Source organism: Pan paniscus, chromosome 11 (assembly GCF_029289425.2).
Source record: "Pan paniscus chromosome 11, NHGRI_mPanPan1-v2.0_pri, whole genome shotgun sequence".
Lineage (NCBI taxonomy): Eukaryota > Metazoa > Chordata > Mammalia > Primates > Hominidae > Pan > Pan paniscus.
In genome coordinates, this window is record NC_073260.2 from 4,205,520 (window position 1) to 4,224,710 (window position 19,191).

Below are 19,191 nucleotides of genomic sequence, written 5' to 3' on the forward strand. Positions count from 1 at the left end.
TGTGCTCAGTACCTGCCCCGACGTCGCCTGCCTTGCTGACTGTTGGCTGTTCCAGAGTGTTCAGCTATGGAAATAACAGTGCCTTTCATTTCTGGATCCCTTCAAAGAACAGAGCTGGGCACTGGCTGTCCACCCAGCACTTCCCAAGAATTGTTGAGATGGAGCACCCCACCCAGAGCCGCCTACCCAGAGCCAACCCCTCCTGCTCACTGGTTCAGAGAGCAGAGCCGCCCACATCTTCTGTTTCCCCCACCAAGTGCTACCTGAGCACCTGCAGCTCTGACAGGGCCAGGGGAGGATTCGGTGAGGAGCTGTAGGACCAACAGTCACAGGCTTCCCTCTGGAAATTAGGAGAATTTCGGACCCAGCTGCAAACACAACTGTCTCTTGCTCTGGCCTCTGAGTATTGCGAATAACTGCCAGATTTGGACTCTGGGCCAAACTTTTAATAAAGAAAATTCATCCACAGATGTTCCACCATCAGCCAATATACTCGGTTATTGGAGTCTGGGAGATTTAATGGCAGCCTGGTTATTTTATTTGCTCTCTGGGTAGAACCATTTTTCTTGCGTATGTAATATCCTGGGGGAATATTTTCCCTAGCAAATACTCAGCCTGAGACAGCAAATCCATTCTGGACCTGTCAGGTCATTATTTTGTCTTCTGGTGACTCAGAACAGATATTGGAATGCTTGTTTTTTACTATGTCATTAAGGGGAGATTACAAGGAAATCAGCCCGTAATCACAGCCTGTAATTATAGAATAGTTCCCACCTGATTGTGCTTGGACAGGTTTCTGTCTCGTCGGGGTAAAGTCATTGGCCTGCTAGACTGAGTTATGGCTTGATAGAAACTCAGGGCTTTTCTCTGAATATCCACTCCTGTGTCTTGCAGGGGGCATTTTGTGTGCCACCGCGCTCTGAGACAATTTGTAAACAGAAAAGTATAAACGTGCCTCCAGCCCTGAAAGTCCTCACTGAAAGTGCACTCCGCAGTGGCGTGTGAGCGCTGCTTTCCTGCCAGTGAGGCTGTAGTTATGGATTAGGCATTTCTGCCCCACTCCCTCCCAAATATCGGGCTTTTTTGTCTTGGGTTTGGAAATTCACCTATTTTGGATACCCCCAAATCCCCCTCAAATCCCAAAGAACATGTCATGTCAGGTGCAAGAGACTCATAGATGCTGGATGCAGGGGCTGGTGAGAGCCAGGGAACGGGAGAACAGAGGCCTGGAGGAACGCAGGCCAAGGAGGAATGCTCCCTGGAGGTGAGAAGGAGTCGTTCCCAAAATGATGGCCCCTGAGCTGGCCCCTGGGGGAGGCAGAGAGCGGGGACAGAAGGGCACACAGGGCAGGCAGGGCAGGCGAGAGGCTTGGGGCGGGTGGGGCCTAGGAGAGCAGATGGGAAGTGGTCACCCCAACTGGGAGAGGTGTGTGCAGGGCACAGACAGGCACTGAGCCCCTGCCATGGGGTTCTAGGCAGCTTGGGACTGGGGCATCACTGGCCCACCCAACCCACTGTAGAAACATGGCCCTAGCGGCCAGGAGGAAGGGACCTGGGGCAGACTTCGACTCCATGAGCGGCTGATGGCCATGGCGACTGGGAGCTGGGCTCTGCACCTCTCCACAGATGCTGGCTTCTCCTTCCCTTCCCACCCAGTGGGTTAGGGCTCACCTGTGCCCTATTTGTCATCCCGTATTTTCCTAACTGTTGTCCAGGGCCAGGTAACAAGGGAGCTAGACATGGTCCCCAAATGTCCCCAGCTGCCTCCTTCCCTGACCAGTTCACTCTTTCAGCAGCCCCAACTTCTGTGTGGTTTCAGGAGCTGGTGTCGCACCTTCTCAGACATTCTTGGACTCGGTTCCACCGGCTACTACAGACATCAGCTTTATCTGACTGTGCCATCCACGATTCCACCTGGGTACCGCCCGGCTGGCTGTCTTTCCAGGACAAATGACGGAAATGCTGGAAGCTCATCCACTCACCGGTTTGAACAGGTGCCACTGGGCCAGGCTCACAGGGTTGCCTGGCTTTCCCCAATGACCCACATCACTGCCCTGCCACCCACGTTGCTGGGGGTGCCAGCTGCCCCCAAGCAGAGGGCAGGTGAGAGCAGGGTGGCTCCCAACCTCACACTATACCTGGTGACCCAGACGAGCAGCGCTCTTCTGCCAAGTTGGTGCCAGGAACGTTGTGAGGGAGTTACTCTGACATTCGTCCTTCTCTGGCTGACAGGAAGTGCCAGTACATTCCAGAAAGACTCCAAACATTGAGTTGTGGCCTGTCCTGCAGAGACCTCAGGGCTTGCTGAGTGGCAGGGGCCTCACGAAGCTCCCAGGATCTAGCCCATGTGATGCCCTGGGCCCCTCAGGGTTGCCAAGGGCTGCACATACCCGGCCATAGTTTCCAAGGCCTGGGGAGATACGAGTCCCAGAGAGGGCTGTCACTTATCTCCAGGGCGTGCTGCAGCCCTAGATGAGTGAACTTTTCCTCAGCAGGGTCTCTGCCCACCATGCCAGGGCTGACTAAAGTGGGTGCCGCCCCAGGCCCCCTCCAGTGGTGTCTGTGGAGGGACAGCAGGGTGGAGATGGGGTGTGGGTGGGGTCCCTGGCGCACAGCCCCAAGTTGGAGTAGCGTCCCAGAGTCACCTAAGGGGTGGCGGGTAGATTCTAAGCTGCTTCTCCAGGCTGGGGGGATGGGAGGTTGGAGATCCAACAGGGACCTGTCCTTGCCCTCTTCCGAAAGAAAGGATTTATTTCCCTTTCTCAAAGGGCCACTCAAATCCAGGAATCCGTCTGCAAGGACCTGGAAGTCTCGGTCATTTTTAAAACTCTCAGAAATGACAAGTGAAGCAAAAAGATCTCCTAATTGTTTTTATTGTTCCTTAGATAACTGGATAGTACAAAGTTTGCCTTTGTTTTTTACTTAAAAAATGTACTTTCCGCATACTGTTGCCCGTATGACTTTCCTGTCCCATCGGAAACCAGAGTTTCCCCAGGCGAGCCCTTCCTATCTGCGGTTACGTGATTTAGCTAATTTAACAAGAAGAGAGTAATTCCTTTGATTATTATCAACATGAACTTGACTATGTCTCTATAAGGGTGAACACTGATTTTTTTTTCTTTTTAGAAACAAAAACCATCCACTTATTAATCCAAACTACGGCATTGCATTTACAACAATCATTGCATAAACTGAACATACGAAGTTACCACCTCAAGGGAATAACAGAAGAACGTGGCACAATATATCTACGGGGTACGCGAGTTCAAACAACGTGGGCACAGCAACTTCACTCTACACACTCTGACCATCGCTTCAGTATGTACTAGACACAGGTCCAGGAGCTACGTGGAGTCTCAGCACGGTTAATCTAAGAGACAGCAACACAGTCAAGAAACGGCACTGCGATGGGAAGCGAGTTACACTAGCCTACGGCCGGGTGCGGCCCACGGCTCTCAAAGAGCCTGGACGCCACATCCCTCGGAGCTGACCACGATCTAAGGAAATGTTCATGCCATCCTAACAGTGGGTTTTTCCCCGGTGAGAACTGGCCAACAGTCATTGCCTCGCCTCTTTAGTATGTTGTTTGACCAGAGAGGGACAGGGCGGGGAGGAAAACCGGGGCGCCGTGGGCTGCAGTTCCAGCTGCAAATACGGGAGTTTCTTCCGACGTCTGTGGCCCGCCGGCTCGAAAGGGAGAAACACGGAGGTAATGCCATCCCTCGATGTCAGAATCCGCACTGCTGATGATTTTTCAAGATCGGTATTGTTAGTATTATTGGTATCTTTTTGGCAGCGGCTTCACAGGAGTTTCCTTGTGGTGAGGACGTGGGCCCTTGGCTTCCAGGAGGAGGGAGCTACAACTCGTCGGAGCGGATGACGTGGAAGAGGGTCACGTTGTAGAGGATCTGGTGGCCGTTGTTCCAGGCATACAGGGCCCGGTCCTTGGGGTTGTAGTCCAGCATGGAGATGTGGGAGTATTTGTTCTGGAAGGGGATGTCGATGTATTCGTAGGTTGAGGCATTGGTCTGGTATGCGTAGTGGACCTTGGTGCCCCCTGAGTAGCCGTTGGTGACGTACAGCGTGCCGCAGATGATGAAGGCCTCCCCGGCACTGCGCTTGGGGTAGCTCGTGTTCCAGGTCTGCAGGGTCTGCAGGGACACGGGGTCCAGCCTACTGACCACGATGTTGCCAGCGTTCTGGTTGGTGGCGTACACGGCCCACAGCCCGCTCTCGTCCACCATGAGGTCGATGTCCGAGTGGCCACCCCAGGCGTAGTGGTACATGTTGTTGTAACCGGCATAGTCCAGGCTGCGGGTCTTGAGGATGGTCTCTGTCTTCAGGTCAAACCTGATGATGATGTGGCTCTGGAACTTGTTGAAGTAGATAGAACCGTTGTAGACCACCTGCCCCGTGCCCGACCAGGGGTGGGGGAGACGGTGGGAGGTGAAATTGTCCGTGTTCATGAAGTCAACCATGGACTTGTACTCACGTACGAAGCGGTTGTTGTGATAGCCGTCCATGTACCACACCTGTGGAGAGAGCAGACCCGGTGGTGAGCACTTCCAAAGACCCAGTGAGTACTCCAAATACCCAGTGAGCACTTCCAAAGATCCAGTGAGCACTTCCAAAGATCCAGCGAGCACTCCAAAGACCCAGCGAGCACTCCAAAGACCCAGTGAGTACTTCAAAGACTGAGTGAGCACTTCCAAAGACCCAGTGAGCACTCCAAAGACCCAGTGAGTACTCCAAAGACCCAGTGAGTACTCCAAAGACACAGCGAGCACTCCAAAGACCCAGTGAGTACTCCAAAGACCCGGTGAGTACTCCAAAGACCCGGTGAGCACTCCAAAGACACGGTGAGTACTCCAAAGACCCGGTGAGCACTTCCAAAGGCCCGGTGAGCACTCCAAAGACACGGTGAGTACTCCCAAGACCCGGTGAGCACTTCCAAAGGCCCAGTGAGCACTTTCAAAGACCCAGTGAGTACTCCAAAGACCCAGTGAGCACTTCCAAAGACCCAGTGAGCACTTCCAAAGATCCAGTGAGTACTCCAAAGATCCAGTGAGCACTTCCAAAGATCCAGTGAGTAATCCAAAGATCCAGTGAGTACTCCAAAGACCCGGCGAGCATGCCAAAGACCCGGCGAGCACTTCCAAAGACCCAGTGAGCACTCCAAAGACCCGGCGAGCACTCCAAAGACCCAGTAAGCACTCCAAAGACACAGTGAGCACTCCAAAGACCCGGCGAGCACTCCAAAGACCCAGCGAGCACTCCAAAGACACGGCGAGCACTCCAAAGACCCGGTGAGCACTCCAAAGACCCAGTGAGTACTCCAGAGACCCAGTGAGCATTTCCAAAGGCCTAGCGAGCACTCCAAAGACCCAGTGAGCATTTCCAAAGACCCAGCAAGCACTCCAAAGACCCAGTGAGTATTCCAAAGACCCAGTGAGTACTCCAAAGACCCAGTGAGCATTTCCAAAGACCCAGCAAGCACTCCAAAGACCCAGTGAGCACTTCCAAAGATCCAGCGAGCATTCCAAAGACCCAGCGAGCATGCCAAAGACCCAGCGAGCACTCCAAAGACCCAGCAAGCACTTCAAAGACCCAGTAAGCACTCCAAAGACCCAGCGAGCACTCCAAAGACCCAGCGAGCACTTCAAAGACCCAGTGAGCACTCCAAAGACCCAGTGAGCACTCCAAAGACCCAGCGAGCACTCCAAAGACCCAGCGAGCATTTCCAAAGACCCAGCGAGCACTCCAAAGACCCAGCGAGCACTTCAAAGACCCAGTGAGCACTCCAAAGACCCAGTGAGCACTCCAAAGACCCAGTGAGCATTTCCAAAGACCCAGCGAGCACTCCAAAGACCCAGTGAGCACTTCCAAAGACCTGGTGAGCACTCCAAAGACCCAGTGAGCACTCCAAAGACCCAGTGAGTACTCCAAAGACCCAGTGAGGACTTCCAAAGACCCAGTGAGCACTTCCAAAGACCCGGCGAGCACTTCCAAAGTGGGGTGGAACAGGCTTGTGTGGAAAGCTGTTCCTTGGGTGGGAAGCTGTTCCCTGACTTGGAATTTCCTGGACCTCAGGAGAAGGAGCTGAAAGAGCCAGGAAACAGTAGTCACGACCAAAGGGTGCCGTGTCCTCCCTCCAAACCCAGAGAGCCAGGAAAGAGTAGTCACAACCAAAGGGTGCCACGTCCTACCTCCAAACCCAGCACACTCCTCAAAAGGAGACACAGCTATTGTGCTATCAGAGCAAGGATGGCCCAGTTTGAAGAAAGGGTCTAGTAGCAAGGTGGGATGGGAACACACAGTTTGAAGAAAGGATCTAGTGGGAATTTGGGATGGGACACACAGGCCCAGTTTGAAGAAAGAATCTAGCGGGAAGGTGGGATGGGAGCACACAGGCGTATACGTGCAGCCATTCGCCCCTAATCCTGCCCTCTGCTTGCTTGGGATGACACCAGGTTGTGGGGCAGCAGCTGCACCTATCTGTTCACTGCCATACCCCTAGCCAGGGGCCTGGCCCATAGTGGGGGTCATACACACGTGTGCAAGAAAGTAGCTCCTTCAGTACAGAACCCAGAGCTGAAGGGGGCCTTCAAAGCGGCACAGCCGCCTGGCCTAGCCGAGGGCAAATGCTCACAGCCCCAGGCAGCTGTTGTCTGCAGTGAGGATCGACTCTCAAAGTCACCGGGAAGGGCCAGCTCCCATATCCCAACAAGACACCACGCTCGAGGTCTCTCCTCCCACCAGGCCATCGCTGCGGCACGGACTGAGTCATCCTGTCTGCAGGGCGGAACGTCATTAATTTGGCATTTGGGATGCTGTGAGTGTAATCACTCATTGTCACCCCTAATCCAGCAAAAGTGCCTCTCTGAGAAGAATATGGGCTTTGAAGAAGCCTCTGGTTGTCGAAAGCAACCAAGATAGCAAACCCAGTAATGGCCCAAGTTTGGGGTTACAGAAGAAGAGATTTCCGATGAAATGCCAGTTGACTTGAGAACTGTCTGGACTTTGCGCAAAATGCTTTAGTCATTTTCAACCAATGTGGGAGCAAATTAGAAAGCAACGCAGCTAGGCAGAGGGAGTCTGGCAGGCTGGTGCCGCTCTGCATGCATCTGTCTGGCAATGAGACAGCTGCTTTATCCGTCGAGGGCTCTGGAGCTGCAGGAGACTAAGGATGAGGGAGCTTTCAGACTTGGCATTACACATGCGCTAAAAATTAAAAAAAAATTATAACCTTCTTCTCAAGACATCCATTCAGATACTTACAAGCAGATGTGCTTTTTGTTTTTAATGAGATCTTTTTTTTTTTTCAGCTGGGCCTCATTTGAGGCTATTATCCTTAGCCTCCCACAGACCAAACCTCAATGATGTGGGTCACAGATTAGAACCGGGAGGGGTATTGGAGGGAACGGGGCCATGTGCTGAAACCCCCTTAATGACACTGCCACAAAGCTGCCCTCTTGCCCTCTCTTTGCTTGGTTATCTCATCAGACAGGGAGCTCACTGCTTCTGAAACTCACATCTAATACCATTCCCCCCCAATCCCTCTCCTGACCTGCCTGGAGGGGAACCACCCCTGCCATCGCAGCACACAGAACACCTTTGACTGTGTTCACACATCACCCCCACAAACAAGCCCTTGATCGCGGGGACCCAGGGTGACTCACCCCTGTACCCTGGGTCCAGAGCCTCCTTCCCATGGGCAGAATGGGGATACACCAGCATCAACTTGCTAAGGATTTTTAAATCACCTTCTTTTCCGGTACACCAGCAAATCATACACAGGACACCGCACTTTGAAGATGTAATTGGGGGTGGGAGGGAGAATCGGCACACGGTGCACAGGCTCAGGCAGGGTTCAGGGGAGGCCGCTCTGAGCGTTTGCCAGTTTCTGTGGGGTAAAAACTCCTTCGAGGCTGAGATCCAGTTGCCAATGGGAAGGCACCCATGCAAAGAGAGGCACTCAGAACCCCACAGGCCTTGGGATAAGGAGCCCCGTGCTTCACAGTAGGCCCCCTCCTCTGAGTTCATTCCCTCAACCTTCTCATCTGAAAGGCCTTTTTCTTCCCCTTTCTCCAAGTCCCAAGGCTCAGATCAAATCCCATCAATGACTGCTAGCTTCCTCTCTGGGGAGGCGGCCCCAAATACAGTACCAGCTTTTAGGGAGATTGAGCACTTGCGCCTCCGGGCAGGACCTATCGTTCTTTCCAAAAAGACCCAAGGGCACCCAGCAAAAGGCCAAGAGCGGAACCAGGCTGCCTGGATGCCAGGTCACTTGTGTGCCCTTACTCAGGGCATTCACTGTGCCGGACGCTGGCATCATCTCTTGCCTTCAATTATCACATGAGCCCGTGCACCCAGGGAGCCGTGATCGCCCCATTTTTAGACTAGAAAATGGAGGCCAGGGAGGTTTGGTGACTTTCCAGTGGTCAGAGTCAGGAGGGGACTCCAAACCCTGAGCTTGAAACCACCAATCTGGCCAGTGGTGATCTGCCCTGGGGGCACTGCACATGCCCACAAACAGTTCGGATTGTCTTGACTGGGAAGTGGGGAAAGTGCTGCTGGCATCTAGGGGCAGAGGCCAGGGGTGATGCTACCCATCCCCACACACCAACAGCCCCCTGCAACGAGGCATGATCCGGTCCCACACGTCAGTGGGTGAGGCTGAAAAGCCCCAGCCCTGACGCGCTGCTGTCCATGCCATGAACCTGCCAGGTAAACGGCCCATTTCCCTCCGTCCACTTATCCTTTCTGCCCCCAGGGGAACCTGGAGGGCAAACCCTCTGTCCCTGCGTCACCCACCAGGCCTGACCTTGGGCAAGCAATCTTGTCCCTGTGCTGGGGAAGTGGGGCCTGGCCAGGTAAGGCTTCGCCGGCCTCCTCCCTCTTCCGAAGGGTGCAACCCGGATGTGGACGTGGGTTTGAAGCCTCGGCCTGAACCTGCAGACCTGAGTGGTGAATGTGTAGGAAGGTGAAGATGGCACCCCTGGCTGAAGATTTCGGTGGCTCTCACAATAGAGGATATTTCTTTCCTAGCAGGGCTGAATTACAAAGAAGTACCTTCACCCTTGACCTTTTGTGGCCCTAGCGGTCTTGAGGAAAGGATCTGTGTGTGTCGAGCTCCAGCGGGGAAATTGTCCCAAATAGGGCAGACGCATTTGCAGGGAGAAGCTTGCTGTTCCTGCCTGGCCTCATCCTTCCTGCCATTGAGCAGGGGTGGGTGGGGGGCTTGGATGACATCAGCTCCGGGGGCCACACTGTGCCGCATGCGAAGAGGGCTATTCCCCATGCACATGGGAATAATCAGTGTCTGGGGCCTGGTTCCCGCCGCCTCATTCCTCAGTGGTGCTGGCAGCTCCCTCCTGGCCTCTGCAGCTCTGGTGTGGCCTGTGTGAACCTTCTAGAATGTCGGTCCAGCCTGTCCCTTCCCCAGTCCCCTGTACACACCCTTCCTGATCCCAAACTCCAAACTCTGCTGCCCAGCCAGCCCCTCCCTCCCTCCCCAGGCTGCCCAGTCACATCCTTCAGTCCCAGACCTACCATCTCTTGCCTCTGTGCCTGTGGGAGCTGCCCCTCCACCCCGTCCCCATCCCTGCCCCAGGCCACACTCACCCCCTTGGGAGGTATTTCCTAAACCCCTGTACCCCCAGGCAGGCAGGTGTCCACTCTTATCGTAGACTGAATAGTGGCCCCCAGAAGACAGGTCCACATCCTGGGACCTGCAAATGGGACTTTATTTGGGAAAAAGGTCTTTGCAGATGGGATTAAGAATCTCGGCTGGGCATGGGGGCTCACGCTTGTAATCCCAGCATTTTGGGAGGCTAAGGTGGGCGGATCACGAGGTCAGGAGTTCGAGACCTGGCCAACACAGTGAAACCTTGTCTCTACTAAAAATATAAAAATTAGCTGGACATGGTGGCACGTGCCTGTAATCCCAGCTACTCGGGAGGCTAAGGCAGGAGAATCACTTGCAGTGAGCCGAGATCGCACCACTGCACTCCAGCGTGGGCAACAGAGCGAGAACCTGTCTCAAAAAAAAAAGAATCTCAAGATGAGCTGGTCCTGGATGAAGGTGGGCCCTAAATCCAGTGACAAGTGTCCTTATAAGAGACAGAAGAGGGGACACAGACACAGGGAGGAGCCATGTGAAGACGGAGGCAGAGACCGGAGTGATGCAGCCACAGCCAGGAACACGTGGAGCCACGAGACGAGGCAGGAGGGTCCTCCCCTGGCATCTTCAGAGTGCAGCCCTGCAGGCGCCCTGGTCTGGGGCTTCCAGCCTCCAGCACTGGGTGGCAGTGAGCCCCTGTGGTGCCCCCCAGGCTGTGGGAGCTCCTGCAGCAGCCACAGGGCACCTCTTGGGCTTCCACACCCATGTGCTGGGGCATCGGGCATGTGTCTCCCACCTGACCGTGAGCCCAGAGGGGAGGCCTTGCCACCTCACTGTGACCCAGCACCCCCACTCAGCTCAGGGCACACCGTGGGTCTGCCAAAGCTTTCTGGCCTCCCAGGAACTGCTCTGTGGATCCCACGGAGTGAGGGGTGTCCACGTGGCTGGACTCCTGTTAATGCGGCGCCAAGAAGCGCCTCCACCGCCAGCCACCGCTGGTCTCCAGCGAGACCTGGGGAGTTTCCACCCCTCTCTGTGCCTCAGTTCCCTCTGCTGTAAAATAGGTCCTGTGAGGACCTGCCACCTGTAGTGGTTCAATAAATGCCAGCTATCATCATTTATGTCCTTAGCCCGGGACTTGAGTGGGCTTGGTGGTTCTGGGTAGGCTAGACACGGCCCTCAGAGCCTGCTGGAGCTCACCAGGCCCAGGCACCATCCAAAGGAAGAAGGCCGTAAGACCACCTGTGGGGACGTGGCGGTAGGGTCAGCCCATCTGAAAACCGAGACCACAGGGGGCTTGGCCTCCGGACTAGCCCAGGATGCAGCGAGACAGGCCGTGACACCCATCCCTCCACAGAGTCACAGAGGGTTAGGGACCCCGTCCCCAAATCCCCGCTTCAGAGAGGCCCAGAGAGAAGGAAGGCCTCTCTCAGGGTCACATGGCCAGCTGTGCCGGCTGCCACCTGCTCTGTGCATTAGGAAGCGTGCACGCTGGTCTGGATCTTGCACACAGCACATCCAAAGCCTGCCCTGACCCCGACACAGCTTGCTTCCACCCAGGTTCCCAAGGCTGCCCTCCCCCACGCCACAAAGCGGCTTCCATCTATGAAGGAGACAGCAGCTCCCCGAACCTGCTCATCCCTGGCTGGATGCCCCCAGCAATGCCCTCTTCCCTCCTGCCATGGCCTCTTCTCATCCCCCTTCCTTCTCCCCCTCAGGGACCTTGTCCCAATCTCACTTGGCGGCCCCATGTGGTGGCCCATCTGTGCCCCTGCAGAAGGCAAGCTCTCATGCCGCCATCCTCCCAGGACACCACGGTGTCCACACGAGCCCTTGCTGCTGAGCTCTCCCAGGGTCAAGGCATCCACAGTGGCCCAGGAGACACCCGCCCAAGAGTGGCCCTGTGTGGACTGGGTGGACGGGTCGCCCACCAACTGGGAGAATGGTGCCTGAAAGCAGGTGTGCATGGCCGGCTGGCCATCCTGCCCCAGGTCTTGGCTACACAGAGCCCCAAGGCTGGGCCCCAAGCTCCATCAAGGGCCACCATTCATCTCCTATTTTCCAGGTGCTGGGGACACAGGCCCTGTCCTCCCAAAGCTTCTGACCTCATGAGGGGCCATGGCTCCATGCAAAAATCCTCGTGCTGGAAGAATCTTGGGGTTCCCCAGGCATAGGAAGGGGAGACCAGAGAGAACATTCTGGGAACAGAAGGCCAGTGCAGCCTGGAGGGAACAGGGACCTTAGACAGCAGAGACCAGAGACTCTTCTGCAGGTGCCTCTCCCAACTGAGAGCCCCACAGGGCGGGTGGCCCCTGGTGCCGTCTTTCCATGGAGCCCTCTTGGCCGATCAGCGGCCAGTGCATGTCCCTCCCTGACCTAACTGCTCTCCATTCACAGCTGGACGGGCTGCTGTGTGCCATGAGCTGAAACCTGGTGTATTAGAGCCACTGGTGCTGCCCCCACAACGTATGCTGAGAGCCCCCTGTGCAGGTGTGCCCTTTCTGATCATGACCCCGAGGAACAGAAGGTTAAGAATGTCCTGGCTGGGCGTGGTGGCTCACGCCTGTAATCCCAGCACTTTGGGAGGCCAATGTAGGTGGACCATGAGGTCAGGAGATGGAGATCATCCTGGCCAATGTGGTGAAACCCTGTCTCTGCTAAAACACACACACAAAAAAATAGCCAGAAGTGGTGGCATGCACCTGTAATCCCAGCTAGTCGGGAGGCTGAGGCCTGGGAATTGCTTCAATTCGGGAGGCGGAGGTGGCAGTGAGCTGAGATTGCACCACTGCACTCCAGTCTGACGACAGAGCAAGACTCCGTCTCAAAAAAAAAGAATATCCCAAAGGTCACAGAGCTGGGAGGGGCAGCAGAGAGACGCAGACTCCAGTGTGGAGCAGCTCCGAACCTCTGTGCCCAGCTCTGAACCACGCCACCCACAGGGACCCCACACAGGAGCTCACTGGTGACATCTGACGTCCCCAAGCTCCGCAACACACCCACCCTCAGCACAGGCAGGAAAGTTCAGATTCCCAGCCCCGAGATCTAGGAAAAGCAGGGGGTCAGGGCTGGACTCAGGCCTCCTGGGGGTCGTGGGGGTCTCTGCACACTGATCATCCTTCTCCAGTTCAATGGGCCATGCGCTACAGTCCCTGAGAGCCTGTGGCCAGACGGTGAGCGAGGCCACCCTGCCCCGAGCACAGCCTCACTCTAATTCGAGGACACAAGCTGGAAGGCCCCAAGTTCCTGCCCAAATCCCCTCCCCAACCCATGAGGGTTTCTTTGCCGGAAAAGATAAAGCAACGGGTAGGTTCTTCCTTCTCACGCAAACACAAAATGCATTTGTAAATACCATGCTTTCAGGGGACCAGGCTTCTCTGAAACCGAGGCCCAACACAGCTTCCCGTATAAGAAAAACTGGCTGTCTGAACCTCTGGACCGCATTTCAGCCACATGTGGTGCAGTTTACTGAGAATGTGGGATTTTCCTAACTGTCCCGATTACTTTCATCAGCTTCCCAGTGAAGAGGGCCTCTCGGTTCAGGGTAGAGCTGGACGATGGGCATGGATCTGGCACTGCCGTCCCAAATGCCTCTGATGCAGCCCCCGGGAAGTGGGAAGCGGATGCTATTTAAGGGGTCTTGGCATAGGGACTTGGGCCCGCGCTGGCACTTCCCTTTGGTTTGGCGAGCATCTGTCACATGTCATCCTGACAGAATTCCTAACATCAAGGAGCCTGGGCCGCTGGAAAAGATGCTCTAAAGGGGGCCGTAGCTGAATGGGTGGTGGGAAAGAGGTGGGGGGGATGCTGGCAGTTTCTGCCGGAGGCTCCACTTGGGGAGTGAAGGCTGAAGGGGAACAGACAACGATTCTCGGTCCTGGGAATGTCCCTCCTCACACTGAGAAGTGATTCGAAGGGACGTTGATGTTTATTGCACCACTGGCGGTGGGCGGACCACTGCCTGCACCCACACGGTTTTATGCATTTTGGATATTTCCACCTTCTGGAAAAAAAGATTGCGTAGGATCCTTATAAAATATCTAGATGGCCTTGACGCTGTTTAGATGATGGGAAAGGACTTTGAAACGCTAAGCTAAGCTTGCTGCTGTTTGTAAATGACAGTGTTTTCCTAATTATATCACCCCTTCAAACATGAACTTCCTGGGGTGGTGGGAGTAGCGCTGGCCCCCTTTTTGGTGTCTGGTGTCTGATGTGAGCTGACCTGAGACTTTTATAGGAAGCGGGTCAGAAAGGAGGAGGCAGATGTTGGGCTCTGGAAGGCAGCCCACGGTCAGAGCAGGCCAGGAGCCTCCGAGCTGGGGAAGGGGTCCCAGAACTCATGTGGTCTCCCAGTGGGCGGGAACACAGCATGGCAGGGCATTCACGCATCAGGTTGAGAGCTGGCCAACCTCCACACAGCCCTTCCCTCCTCCAACACTGAGGCAATGGGACGGGCGGGAAGGAAAGGAGGGGCTGTGGGGCCTGGTGCCCTGGGAAGCGCAGGGGTGCCTTCCTGCTGAGAAGAACTTGGGGGCTCTCAGTGCTCAGCACAGGCCGGACATACAGTCAGTGCTTAATACATGAATCCAGAAAGGCCTGATGCAAGGGCGTCCCAAGCTAACCTTGTTCTGACAGCTTAGCAAGGCCCTGAAGCTGGCTCAGGACCGTCCCTCCTGTGGTCACACGAACACAGAGATTCTGCAGGTCCCCCTGAGCCGGGCTCTCTACTAGGCAGCCCCATTGAACCTCTCCCCTCTGCCCTTGGCCACACCCGCCTTACAATGCCCTCCATGGCAGCCTGCACTGAAGCCGACATTGATTTCTTTTTCTTTTCTTTTGGAGCAAGTTATTGGGCTCCTGTGTGTGTGATCAAAACTGAATGGGAGATTGGAAAAGATCAAAACAAACAAACCACGGCTGGCCTAGATCAATGGCAGGACCTGGGGACATGTCACTTAGCACACTGGGAGTTGGAGGCTGTGCTGAGCGTATGGCTTGGAATGGCCGTAGCCGAGGGTGCTCTGAGCAGGCCCCGGGTGGCTCCTCTGCCAGCCCCAGCACCCATCTCCCCCACCCCCTTGCCAGGGATCCCTTCTCCTGCGGCTTCTTCTCCCCACACTCTACCCACCATCAGAGGCTCTTTTCCTGGAGGGCGATCCAGTCATCAAGCAGAAAATAGATGCCTAATGATCAAAAGCATCCATCAGCACCGCGACAGCTTTGCAAACCCACACCCTTGCTGCGCTGTGCAAAGCAAACAGCCGGGGCTTCCAGGAGCCCCAGATCCTTGGTACCTAGAAAAACGATAACTTGACTAGTGCTCCCTACGACAAAGGAAGGTGACACAAAAACAGAAGTCAAGAGGCACACACGTGTGGCGTTAGATACAGACAGAGCAGTCCAGCCCTGGGGGGTGTAAGGTACAGACAAAGCAGTCCAGTCCTGGGGGGCGTTAGGTACAGAGCAGTCCAGTCCTGGGGGGTGTTAGATACAGACAGAGCAGTCCAGCCCTGGGGTTGCCCTCTGCAGCAGGGAGGTGACTGCTTCCTGCTCACAGATCTCAATGTGGCCAGCGTGGGTTTGTGGGGTGGTTTTCCTGCTCTGCATAGTGGGGTGGGCCAGATTGTGGGGAGGTGTGGGAAGGGCACTTGTAGGGGGAGGGTGGTATAAGGGACTCGGCTTGGAGTGTCAGTGCATGCTGCAGACAGGCACTCCATGATCCTGAGACCCTTCTGCCTCTGGCGGTGAGAACAGTCTTGGCATCCACACTGAGATGCCAATGACCCCGACGCAGGCAAGGTCCCAGGGAGGACAAAGCAGGAAGGGCACGCAGATGGCTGCATGAAGGCCCCGTCCTTCCCCCTGCTATTAAGGGAGTTAATGCATGAAAAGAAAGTGCTTTGGACAGCACCTGCACACAGGACACGCTCGCTGTTTTTTTTTTTTTTTTTTTTGAGACAGAGCCTCGCTCTATCACCCAGGCTGGAGTGCAGTAGCACGATCTCGGCTCACTGCAATCTCTGCCTCCCAGGTTCAAGCGATTCTCATGCCTCAGCCTCCAGAGTCGCTGGGATTACAGGTGCACGCCACCACGCCTGGCTAATTTTTGCATTTTTAGAGAGATGGGGTTTCACCATGTTGGCCAGGATGGTCTCAAACTCCTGACTTCAGGTGATCCGCCCGCCTCAGCCTCCCAAAGTGCTGGGATTCCAGGTGTGAGCCACTGCACCCGGGCCTGCTTTCTAAGTGCCTGCCAGCATCACCTTGTTTTCTTCTGTATTATGATCATTACAAAAACATCTGTGGCAGGAGCAAGTTCCTAACTCTGAACATAAGTGGGGTTTTCCAGGTGGGATGTGGAATAAAAGAGTGGTCAGTCTTCACAGCTAATTAAATTGTTAGAAAACTTCCAAGCCTCAGCTGTCACAATTTAGAAAACAGGACAGAAAAACCTCCCTGACAAACACCCAACACCAATTGTATCCCGGCTCTGCAGTCTGGCCAGCCCCTCCAGATGGGGGCGGGGGCCACTCCCATGCGAGGCTGGGGGATCAAGACACATGCAACAGGCTCTAGCAAGTCTGCCAGTCCCCCTCCCCTCCCCAGCCATCTTCCTGGAAGGAAGGAGTGTGCCAGAGGCCGTGCCGCCCATGTTTTAAATATAAGAGATTTCGTGGAAATGGTGAAGGAGGGAGGCAAAGAGATCAGAAATCAGAGGGGAGAGAGCTGGGTCCATCCCTTCCATCAAACCCGCTCCAGATAAAGCTTAGAGGATCTCACATTTCAAAGGGCCTTTCTCAGTCGGCCCAGGGCAGAGCTGGGTTGTTTGTTTTTAAGTGTTTATTTTCTAAGTGTCCTGCAAACCCCTGAAGGAAGGGGTTGCTGGGTGAGAAATGCCCACTCTGGCAGCCAAAGGTCAGTTTGCAAATCAAGGGACAGTGAAGCCCTGACAGCTTCCCTCCCCCATCGAGAGCCTTCAGAGGGTGCTCGCTTCGGAGGGAGTCTACAAGCCCATGCTGCCTGTATCCAGGGGTCTGGGGCCCAGGGGCCGAGCGAGGCCCGGCCTCACCATCGGTGGGGCAGCCACCCTCACCTCCCCATTTTTCAAAGGGGCTCGAACATAAAACCCAGCTCCCCAGATAAAGGCAAATATGATGCCTCTTTCTCTCTCCTCTTCTGAGGTTTCACCCAGGGGGGAAAAGCCTGGGAAAAAAGAACATGGCCTCTTTCCTAAATCAAAAGGAACATGAGTCTCCATCAGCCATGAAAGGAATGGCAAATGAAATACAAATGAGATGTCATTAAAACAAGAAAGGCCTAATGAATTCTCTTCCTGAAGCAGATGCAAGGACCGGAAAAGTCAGGGCTGGGTTTCAGCTCCAGAGAAATGGACTTGGGGCACCAGCCCAGCCCAGCCCAGCCCAGCCCACCGGGCCGGGGAGGAGGCCTTGAAGGGGTCTACAGCCATGTCATGGGATACCATCAACCTCATGTCACTCCCGGGCCCATGATCTACAGCTCTGGATTAGCATAGAGGCCTGGGTCCCTCCTGAAAGTCTTCCAGGAACAAACGCCCCCAGGCACCAAGCTGCCCAGTCCACAGGCCCTGGAGGGTGGGCGTGGCTTGTACCCATGTCTGGGGCCCACCAGGTGTCCGAGAGTGCCCTTGCCCAAATGACCCCCTATGACATAAGGGGACACTCACCCGGTTATCGCCTTCGGGGGCGAGAGGGTCTGTCATCCAGGATCCGAACCTCGAGCCGGAGGTCTTGACAGTCACGGGGTCACTGATGCCCGTCAACTTCCCGCAAGCTGGAAAAGAGCACGCAGGTCAGGAGAGGGAGGGCGGGGGCCCCGGCCCGCGGTGATCACCCTGACCCCGACTGCCCAGAGCACACGTGCCATGTGGCGGCTTCTCCTCTTGCCCTCGGGGTCTGGGGTGCTGTGGAAAGCTGCTTACACCCTTGTTTTCACAGACAACTCCCCCACTCTCGGAAAAGCCACCTCCTCCCCAAAACAGAGCAGCTGTGGCCAGGATAGCAGGGAAGAGCAGTGGGCAGACGGCCGCCCTCCCAGGCTTCACGCCTCCTCAGCCTGCTGGACCCATGGCCTGGGGATGGGGGTGCTGGAGCAGCACCTCTAGGAGAGGGGGTCAGCTTTGCCAAGACTCAATTTTCTTCTCTTGGAAATGGGAACGCAGCGGCTCCACCCCCAAGGGCATTAGAGGTCATGCCCTGACAGCCCAGCCCGCGTGGGGCACAGTCAGGCCCAGTGTGAGACACTGCATCCAGGCAGGCCCTGTCCCACGATGGAGCAGCAGCACCACCAGCCGCCCCGGAACTGACCCGGGACAAAGGCCACAGCTGCCTTCCCGCAGGAAGAGCCTGCGCGCTTCTCCCACAGGCGTGAGCCGGTTGCTTCTGCCAGTGGGAGGAGCCCAAGCTGGAGCGCACCAGGGCGGATGGGATCCTGGATGTGATCTCAGCAGCCCTCCCGTCTCACAGAGGACCATGGAGGTGAGGAGGGACACACCCGGGCCACCCGGTGATTTGGGCTGAGGCTGGAGCCCCCCACACCCCCGAGGGCTCAGGTCGGCTTCCACACCCACTGCACGGGAACAGAACTCCTCCTGCCCGGAGGCCGGTGTGTCTGCGCAGCCACGCAGCTCTTCCAGAATGCACGAGCCTCGGCCGCCCTCTGAAGGGCCAAACGCTCCTGATTCTAACAGGGACCCTGGATGGGAAGTGGGTGGCTTTCCTGAGGAGGGTAGAGGAAGGGCCCCTCCGCCACAAGCCCCCGCACCCTGCCCTGTCCCTCCCGGCCAAGCCCGCCTGTGACCTCCTAGGTCTGCGTGGCACCCTCGGTGGGCTTGCACGAGCACACGAGTTCAGAGGCCATCCACGTGTGGGGGAAGACTGCGGGTGAGTGCGTCCGGACCTCGGCTCAGCCAGGATAATCCCGTCGGCAAGCAGGGTGGGGCAGGCTCCAGGCTGGCCCCCCGGAGGACGCGGCCCGGCCACTCCCATGCTCAGCGCGGGTCTCAGGGTGCCTCCCACTCTCTCCCAACTGGAAGTGGCCTGTTACTGGCATCACACAAGACCAGAAAGAGGAACGCTCCCGGCCCCGCCGGCATGGAGGCGTCTCCGATTCTGTGGGTTGGCGGGAGAGCGTGCATCCGGGCACCAGGGCTTTCAGAGGGACGAGGAGCCCACTGCCCACAGAAAAAGACTGGGTTTGCCCCCAAATTCCCATCGAGTCGGGCTGCATTGCTCCAAGGCCCCGGCAACCTGGCTCCCGGGCTGCCACCTCTGCCCCGATTGGAAGAAGAAATGTCACAGCCCTTCCCTCCCTTCCGCCTCCGTGCTTAGTTCCCCATTCCTACTTTCAGGAGGAATTATGTGCTTTCCCAAGTCAATATTGTCCCCTCATGGCTGGAGGCTTCCCGGCAGTGGGGCCGGGTGAGAGGCTGCCAGGGTCTTCTCGGCCGTGGTCCACACAGGCTCTGGGCCAGGCCATGCTCCCCATCTGTGGGAGGAGAAGCAGCAGAAGAAAGGGACGGAGAGGAGATG

At 56.1% G+C, this 19,191-nt stretch overlaps 1 protein-coding gene across 2 annotated transcripts in view; it reads right to left on the reverse strand.

Annotated features, from left to right (window-relative positions):
* Window positions 1–2,856: 2,856 nt before the first annotated feature.
* OLFM1 (olfactomedin 1) overlaps window positions 2,857–19,191 on the reverse strand; it is a 47,332-nt gene continuing 30,997 nt past the window's right edge. For both annotated transcript variants that reach the window (XM_034929450.3, XM_034929449.4), the window contains exons 5-6: window positions 17,328–17,434; window positions 2,857–4,532 (exon numbers count right to left, since the gene is read on the reverse strand). In XM_034929450.3, the coding sequence (XP_034785341.1) occupies window positions 3,858–4,532; window positions 17,328–17,434 (782 nt within the window). In that variant the 3' untranslated portion in view covers window positions 2,857–3,857. The remainder of the gene's footprint in view (window positions 4,533–17,327; window positions 17,435–19,191) is intronic.